Here is a 10,000-nt window from a genome sequence, read left to right as displayed (position 1 = left end):
ATATTAATATGTGATTTTTTCTGAAAAATTATCTTGTAACTTTATTTATTTAGTTTTTGAATAGATAGATAAATTAAAATTCATTGATGAATATATAAATTGAAAAAGAGGATTTATGTTCTAACTAATTTCTAATACGTTCGTGTACGTGTCTCGAACGACTTTTTTTATTTTTTTTTATTTTTCCATAAGATAGTGCTTCCATTCTCTCTCTCTTTCTCTCTCATTCTCTCTCTTTCTCTCTCTCTCTCTCTCTCTCTCTCTCTCTCTTTTATAATCTTTTTCGAAGGTTCAAATTTAATACGTTTAGAAAAGAAAAGAATAAAAAGAAAAAAATACATTAATATAAGATTTTTAATCAGAAACATATCTATTTGAAGACTCTTGTTTTATTTATTATGTTATCAATATAATGTATATATATATTTTTTTTTTCTTTTTTTTTTTTCTTTCTTTTTTTCTTTTCTTCTCTTTCACGAAATACATATAATATGAAAAAAGATATTTCTCGATTTTTATTAGCAAATAAGATCGTGAGGATTCTTGTTATAAATATTATATATATACATATATTTATTGTATACATTTACGAGCGAGAAAAATAGACACATGGAAAGATATCGATATTGAGATTTTTTAGGGATTGGGGTGTGGGAGGGCGAGGAAATGAAAGAAAAAGAAAAATAAAAATGTTTCACCTTGACATTGCTCGGTTTTTCTATCTTTCCGCTCTCTCTCTCTCTCTCTCTCTCTCTCTCTCTCTCTCTCTTTCTTTCTTTCTCTTCTTCTTTTTCTTTCTCATTTCTTCTTTAGATTACGCAAATGTTTCTTGCCTAACTTTTATCGTTATCTATTCTCTATGATAAATGTTATGTTATGCTATTAAACTTGACTTTTCGTCGAGTTTTAGGGTCTGATATAAATAATCACAATCATACTATGTATCTACGGATGTAAATGCATAACGTTCGATGTAACGTAAATAGATACATATATATATATATATATATACATACATGTATATATATATATATACATGTATATATACATACATGCATAAATGCATTTATAAAAATATATATACGTACATACATACATATATACATAGATACTTATATACATACATAGATACATATATACAAACATAGATATATACATATATATGTATATACATAAGATATACATATATGATACGTGATATTAAATCCACGTTGTTTGCGTATCCCGCGCGTTGCAGATCATACGATTATATTTTAAATAAAATTTCAAATGCTTCTCATTGATCGATTTATATAAATACATTTGTGTATGACTGTATGTGTGTGTGTGTGTGTGTGTGTGGGTATGTATGTATGTATCCACATAAATGTGAAATTTAGCATGGAATTTTTTTTTATGCTAAATATAAACAAAATTGGATATTATCGAGATAATTAACGACGACGATAATTGTTTCTTAATGAAATAATTAATATTGCACGAAAACTAATGAATTTACAATGCTTTATTTTACATTGTTCTATATATCTTAATAAACGATATTATAATTCTAAAAGTTATCACAAATTCGATTTGCGTAGAGATAGTACATATATTATTATAGATAAAATTGTATTATTCCAAAAAATCATTTTTTTCTTACAGTTATTACCTTTTATTTCTTACTCTCTCTCTTTCTCTCTCTCTCTCTTTCTCTCTCCCACCCTCACACTCTTTCATGAGTATATATATTTAATATATTAAAACAAAACAAAAAAATGCTTATCTCTGATAAATATTTGTGTAAGAGAATACTGCTGTGGTTTCTTTCTTTCTTTCTTTTTTTTTTTTTTTTTCTTATCTTTCCTTGTTTTTCCTTATCTTTTCTTTAGTTTATATTTTCACTTACATTTTCACTATTTTGTTTCCCTTTTCTTCAACGATGTTATTGAAATATTTTAATTTTTCTTAATTTACAAAATTTACAAAAGCTTTTTTCGAATATATATTTTTCCTTATTATTATTATTATTATTATTATTATTATTATTATTATTATTAATATTATTTTTGTTTTTCTTTTTCCTTTTCTTGATATATTTCAAAAAAGTGAATATATATTTGTAATTATCGAATTTGATCGAAGATCAAATAATAACGTATTTAATATTGCAGATACGTTCGTTAATTATAAAATAATTACTAAATAAAGATATTGAAAATAATTATTATATATATATATATATATATATAAACAGAGTATATAGAAAGTAAAATTGAAAATAAAGTTATCGAACATTATCATTGCTTTTCGTTGTACATAAAACCTACTTACATATATATAGTACACACACACACATCAACATAGACATACAAGAAGGATATAAGCACAGTATACATATATACATTGTAAATATATACATATACATATACATATAAAAGTTTTACGAGGATATACAACAAAAAAATGTTCTCACCAAAGTCGTCCAAAACTTTTCAGTCCCCCAAAGGGTTTACTTTCCTAACCCATCTTACATGATGGGTTGCTACAATATGGCGTAACGAAATTCTTCGTTTAATGTACATATCATATATCTTTCTTTTTCTCTCACTCTCATTCTCACTCTTATCATACATACTAATTTTATCTACTAATTTCCCATGGCTCCGTTACTAACATTCTCGTTTTTATCTAGCAGCTAGATGTCTCATTCAAAGATAAATTTTAATTATTCCTACAAATTACTATAAATTTCTTGTACATATATATATATATATATATATGTATATTATGTACAACAATGTAGGAATTGATTCCTCATGAAAGGATAAGTAAATAATGTAGAATAAAATTGTTATTTAGTGTATGAGGCTTAGTTTTCATGAAGATCGAATTTGAAAATTTATTTCGCGTTTATACAATTATAGATACCGTACGGGTTTTTTTTTAACGACTCATAACTTTTATATTCTTATGTAAAATATAATGGTTCATGAAATATCTTGTTTATACTTTTTTCTTTTTCCTTTTTTTTTTTCTTTTCTTTTTTTTCTTTTTTTTTTTTTTTTTTTTTTAATCGTTTTTCTTTGTTTCTTGTTTTTTTTTGTCCTTTTAATCGAAACCCCTTAAAAATATTTCACACTTATTCTGAGACACACAATATATATATCTCTCTATCGTTCGTTTTTATGTTTTCTGTTTGAAGAGTATTCGTTTCAGAACGGATCTGAAGGAAAATTGGAGAACGCCTGAGTACCAAATTCACCGATGTATGTATGTATGTATGTATGTATGTGTATATATATGTATGTGTTCGAAGACAACGAAGAAAAGTTTAAGTATTGAATGGTGTCAGCCATCCGATTTTCTTCTTCTTCTTCTTCTTCTTCTTCCTATTTTTCTTTTATTTCTTCATATTCTTCTATTACATTTCTTTGCTTTCATTTTGTTGAAATAGTGATGGTCACATACAACCACAAGCCTCGACCACCATATTCGGTAAGGTTTTCTGCTGTATCGTGTTGTTAGTGTGGATATATAGAAGTTGTATAGCTGATAGTTGAGTTGGCGAACAACACGGGACGATCTCGTTTCCACGATGTTTTGTCTTCCATTTCTGTAAAATGGGGATTATCATTTTTTTTTTTTTTTTGGGCTTACGGTTTGCTTTTAATTTCCCTTCTATTAATTTTTAGACGATATTTCATGCGTAAAAAGGATTTGTAAATTTGATGACAATTTCAAAAAAAATTAATGAGATTAATTTTTTCAATTTGTTTCTATTATTATTATTATTATTATTATGAATTAATATATTTTTTATTAATCATATTGGATTATATTTGAAGATTATCACGTCATTCTTGGGTTGGGGGGGGAGGTTCTCTCTCTCTCTCTCTGTTTCTTTTTCTTTATTTTTTCTTTGTACAATCATTTGATTTGTCTATACTTAAGTTCAAAATGGTGTTGTATATTGCTGTTTTAGCGGTAACAAGGAAAAAAATTTACTGCGTTTATATTTTCTTCATCTTATTTCCATCGGAACGATGGGGATGTCGTTTTTAAAGGATTCGCGAGAACTTTTTCTTGCTTCGTCTTCGGAAAGAAAAAGAAGAAGAAGAAGAAAAAGAAGAAAAAAAATGTTAATTAAATGTTTTCAGATAACTTCCTTTTCCTTCTTATTACACGTTACGAAGGACGAAGGACTTGACGTATAACAGAGTTTTATGTTGCAAGATAATGGAGTCTTAGCGGGCCCATTATCGTTACGAGTTGCAAACTATATTGCCCACATTACGCGTCAGCTATAAGGCGGCTGTTGTTACTTTCTTCAACCGACTTTTATTAACAATTAATGCAAGTAAGAAACGGTCATGATATTCTATATACATGTATTATATATATATATATATATATATATATATATATATATTTATATATATATGTACATTTTTATTATTCCTCATGAAAATTTATGCACGGAACGAATCAGATAGAATTTTCCTTTTCTATTTCTTTTTTTTTCTTTCTTTTTATTTTTTTCTTTTTCCTTTTTTTTTTTTTCTTTTTATGCAACGAAATATCTTTTTAATATCATCCAATAGAAAAACAGATTTTTTGAATTTTCCTTTTAATGCTTTCAACTCTATTATTTTATTTGTCATTAGTTTTGTGCATTAAGTACTCTCTTGTGTTTCATTATATACATATGTATATATATATATTTTTTTTTCTTTTTACGTATTTTTTCATATAGCTCATTCATGACTTATAAAAGTGTACAATTTTCTAATGAAAGATTTTGGGAAAGAGATTATTTTATCTGAAAATACGACGAGTCGGATTCTAAGTAAGATCAAAAAGGTTTCAACATTTTTCATGAAATATATTCTCTATTAAAAGCAAATAAATACGACGAACATGAAGAAAAACATAAAAAGAATGTTAAGTTATAAAAGGATATCGTTTAAACAGAACGAAAAGAGATTTTCTTTCGTTTTGTTTTCAATTAATTCCCTCAATGAAATATAATATATGTACATATAAAGAATGATTACGTTGTCTAACGAACCATGATAACGTTGGTGTGAGATGTTGCACTGATCGTCAAGGTTGCCGCGCTTGAACATGATCCTCTGCAAAAGTATGCATGATAACCTCTAGGATGGAGTATCCAATCGCTCCAGCCAATGTCTGCAAAGTTAATGTAGAGTTCGTCTCTACAACATTCCTTCATTTCCGGTGAGCAATTGGAGTTTCTTTTTGGCCGATTTTTTTGTGGCAACGGTGACGTATGTATTACCAAGAAGGGCTTCAGTGTTTGCTCGATGGAGACCGGTGCTGTGTCACGGTCGATCGAGCAGGTGCTGCAGGCTATTTGCATCGCGTGGTTCAGCTGATGCCTTTCCACCCACTTTCTCACCGTAAAACCCACGTCCGTCTTTACCCAACCCTCTGAAAAAGATAAAAGAACACATTCAACCTTTTCGTCTATTCCCTCTTTCTCTCTCTCTCTCTTACTCTCTTTCTTTTTCTCTATCTATCTCTCTATCTATCTTTATCTCTTTTATTTTCTTCTATGAGATACTTTCTTACTTTTCTACACGCTTCTTCCATTAGACTTTCTAATTATCAATTTAAGGGATAAGAAGATAAAAGAAAAGGAGAGAGAGAGAGAGAGAGAGAGAGAAAGAAAGAGAGATAGAAGATCGGATGATAATATTATATGTAAACTTTCTATTAGGTATCATATTTATGTAATATAATATAATATAATATAATATTTAATATAGAGAATATTAGATGGTATATTTATAGAAATTAATTTGATATTGATTATTGTATATATATATATATATATTTATACGTAATAAATGTATATATTATATAATGATCTATCTATTCAAATTAATATGTGAATTAAAAAAATTGAAAATAAAATATTATTAATTGAAAATTTAATTAAAATTATTATATCTATATGTAATATTTCATGAGTAAATTTTTATCGTATTCGTCTACGTTTTTTTTATCGTATTTATCTACATGTTATATATATTTATATATACAATTGATTTTATATAACAATTAAAAATTAAAATTAAATCATTAATCCGATATAGAATAATAATAATAATAATAATAATAATAATAATAATAATAATAATAATAATAATAATAATAATAATAATAATAGTAATAATAATAATAATAATAATAATAATAATAATAATAATAATAATAACAATAATAACAATAATAATAATAATAATAATGTAAATAAATATATTTAAATAAATTTTAAATTTATTATCGTGTTTATATGTATATGTATTTACATACTATGTATTTATGTATATATATATATGTAAAAAGTCACGATAATTTACTAATTTAGTTGAAAAAATGAACTTTGCGATAATAATTACATTTTATAATTTATGATCCGTCATATATATATATATATATATATATATATATATATATATATATATATATATGCACATGTATATATATTATTTTCATACACAGAAAAATAAGAGAGAAAGAGAGAGGGAAAGACAGAGGGAGAGGGAAAGAGAGAGAGAGAGGGGGGATCAATCGTTATTTTAAACAAATTATCGAACGTGCGGATCGTGTCTTTCCATTCAAAATAGAAACCAATTAAGATACTAAAAGCAATAATAAGTTAGTTTAATACAGATTTACCTCACAATCGGACTTTAGACTTTAAAAGAGAGTAACACGGATAAGAATATATTGGAACTCGTTGATAATCTCTCCTATCGTGTTATTAAAAGCCCGTGTTAATAATGGCTATAGTGTCACGTGTATTTATTCGTTGTATGCAATGTGTATTTATTCGTTAATAGGACTTTGCTTTGAGGGGGATTGAAGAGATTTTTACAGATACACACACATACACACACACATACATGCGCACACAAGATATTACGTTTGAAATCGATTTCAGTATTAATTAATTTTTATAAATATAATATGAGATGTAATATTATATATTATATATTACATTGTTATATTCTATATGTAGGTATGATATATAAAAACAAAAGCAAAAAACATATACTATAATACGCAATAATAAAAATTGAAGCATGATTTGAAATGAATTGTAAGTAACGATGTGATATCAAAATTTAGAGAAAGATCTAAAAATAAAAAGAAAAAGATAAAAGAATTGATCAATATAAAGAAAAGTTTTGTTGAGATCTATTATAATGTGATTTCGATGAATAGAATTTTATTTCGTCCATTATTTATTTCATTTACCTCCTATATCGGTATCTAAAATTGCCATCATTGTGTTCTTTTCGAAACTTTCGCCTTTGTCCCAATGATCCAATTCCGATAATACAAAAGTTTGATTGAGATCGTCGTTCTCGTCATATTCCTTATAAAACCAAAGTTGTGCCGAAGTTACATCGACGAATTGCATTTCATTTGGCAAATAAAACGTAAAGCAAGCTGCTGGATTGAAACCCGTCAAGTGATTCGAACTTTGTCGGCATTTCTTCGAATCTCCTATCCCTGAAATAAACGATTAATTATTATTTGAATTTTGTCCTTTTTTTTTAAATAATAAATTTTATCAAGTTTCATTGAATGTTATTATCAGGAGAAAAAAGTTATTATTATATATACATATATATATATACAATTATATTATATTATAAAATTGTATATAATTATTATTATATTTTTTATTTTAAATATATTGTACTAGTACATACAATATAAGTTATACTTATAATTATTTACTATATTAATACATATAGTATTGTATATAGGAATTACATATAGTAATATATATAGAATTATACTACTATAGAGAATGAGTATATAATAATTCTAATATAATTTTAATAAGTAATGAATATAATTTAATGAATATAATATTCATTGAATTTATACGTAGTTGCATACGTAGATATATAGATTGTTCAACAACTGTTATTATTTCAATTATACGTTAAGTTAATTAGTTTTTATTTTATGGAAAAATATATTAAGGACAAAGTAATCATTATTTCAAGGTGGTAGGAAAGAATTTTTTCTCGAGATGATTTCTTTCTACGAGATTCCAAATTCATCGATATTTTATTATTATTATTATTATTATTATTATTATTATTATTATTATTGTTGTTATTATTATTTTTTTTTATTGGCACTACTCTACGAATTTTCATTTTTTCATTTCTTTTTTTGTTTTCTTCTTCTTTTTTTTTTTTTTTTCTTTTCTTTTTTTACACGAATCGATCTCTGCACAACTCATTTGAATTTTTTGATTAACTGATTGTGCACACGCAAGCAGGTACGAGTTATTGCACTTGAAAGTTATGCCATTATTAAGTCCGGCATTTTTAACGTGTTAAAATTAATATAATAACAATATAAATAAGTAATTGTAAGTAAATTTATAAGATAAAAAATAATATCACAAATAAGATATTAATTTAATATTAATAGAAAATTTTTCTCAATAAAATAACAACGAGAATCGCGAAAATTTTATTTCAGATATAACTCAGTAGGATTATTATTTCGATTGATTATTAAAAATATATTTGAAATTGATTATTCAATAAAATTGACGTTAACTTATAGTTTCGTTTAAAGATATTCTTTTTTCGGATATGAAAATAATTAATAATTCATTTTCTGAAACTTATAAGTAAACATATTTTGTTTCTCCTTAAACGTCAAGAGAAAATATCCAATTAGCTTTGTTCAGGTATATAACAAGCACGCATGTCGTACCGATCTCGTTACAAACTAATTTAGTATCGACATTGGCCAACCACCATCGTCGTCATTCGAGAAACGATCGTTTTGTATTTTACATTAACGGTAGCGTTACGTTAGTGTTACATTACGTTACGTTAACTTCGTATTGGTTGTGTCTAACGTCAATGAAACTTTGAAAGGGTTGACTTGTATATTTTCATTAATATAAGAGAATTACGGACCTTCGGATATTTCGTAATAATTGAAAATTTTAAATGGATCTAAGTAATTTCATAAATAATAAAAAAATGAAATATATAAAAGTAACGATATATATATATATATATATATATATATATATATATATTAATAAATAAAATTGTTTATTGTAATTAAAATCTACCATGATTTAAACGATCATTAAACAATGAAAATTATCTCATAATCGGACATTCTAAAAAAGATTGTAAAACTTTAGCGATTCAATAATGTACGTAGTGGGAATTTTCTCTTGATTATAATGATTTTTGTTGTTATTGTCAATTTTTAATTCAAAAGGAACGAAAAATCATATCCAAAGTTTCGTACTTTTTGTCGTTTTTATATTGTACATACTACTATAGAGAGTATATAATAAGTATATAATAATTTTAATATAACTCTAACAAATAATTATATTATTCATTATTATTAATTATCTATTATATTATTATAGTATTATATTACTATAATACTATATAAAATATATAATAATTATTATACTTTTTATTATTTATTTTATATATAGTAATATAATATAATATTAATAATAGTATTTACAATAAGTATATAAATTATATAATAGTACAATATCGTACATATAATTATTTATTTATTTATTATTATTATTATTATTATTATTATTATTATTATTATTATTATTATTATTATTATTATTCATTATAATTCATTATATTCATTATTATTCATTATTATTATTCATTATTATTATTCATTATAATTCATTATGATTCATTATTATTATTCGTTATATGTATTAGATCGTTATTAAGTGTAATAGATTATCGTCCAATGAAAGAAAGACTTCGAACGGATAGATTTTCGAGAGATATTTAATCTTAGGATTAAATGTTACGAAAATAACTTTATTATTAGACTTTAAAGAGATAAAAATATTCATACATATGTATAAATATATAGTGATTACGAATTCGCCGACAAAGTAATGCTATCGTATGAGATTTTTGATAGATCTCTTTTTAAAAAAATGTGT

General features: G+C 24.8%; 1 protein-coding gene across 1 annotated transcript in view; it reads right to left on the bottom strand.

The window, feature by feature from the left end:
• Nucleotides 1–3,048: 3,048 nt before the first annotated feature.
• The window catches only part of LOC124955276 (growth/differentiation factor 8), a 16,776-nt gene continuing 9,824 nt past the window's right edge, over nucleotides 3,049–10,000 (bottom strand). The window contains exons 2-4 of the mRNA XM_047509472.1: nucleotides 7,270–7,527; nucleotides 5,051–5,433; nucleotides 3,049–3,595 (exon numbers count right to left, since the gene is read on the bottom strand). Coding sequence (XP_047365428.1) covers nucleotides 3,443–3,595; nucleotides 5,051–5,433; nucleotides 7,270–7,527 — 794 coding nt within the window. The 3' untranslated portion in view covers nucleotides 3,049–3,442. The remainder of the gene's footprint in view (nucleotides 3,596–5,050; nucleotides 5,434–7,269; nucleotides 7,528–10,000) is intronic.

The sequence above is a fragment of the Vespa velutina genome, chromosome 17, assembly GCF_912470025.1.
Source record: "Vespa velutina chromosome 17, iVesVel2.1, whole genome shotgun sequence".
Classification (NCBI taxonomy): domain Eukaryota; kingdom Metazoa; phylum Arthropoda; class Insecta; order Hymenoptera; family Vespidae; genus Vespa; species Vespa velutina.
The sequence above is the reverse complement of the archived record's forward strand: the minus strand, read 5'-3'. Positions and strand labels throughout refer to the sequence as shown.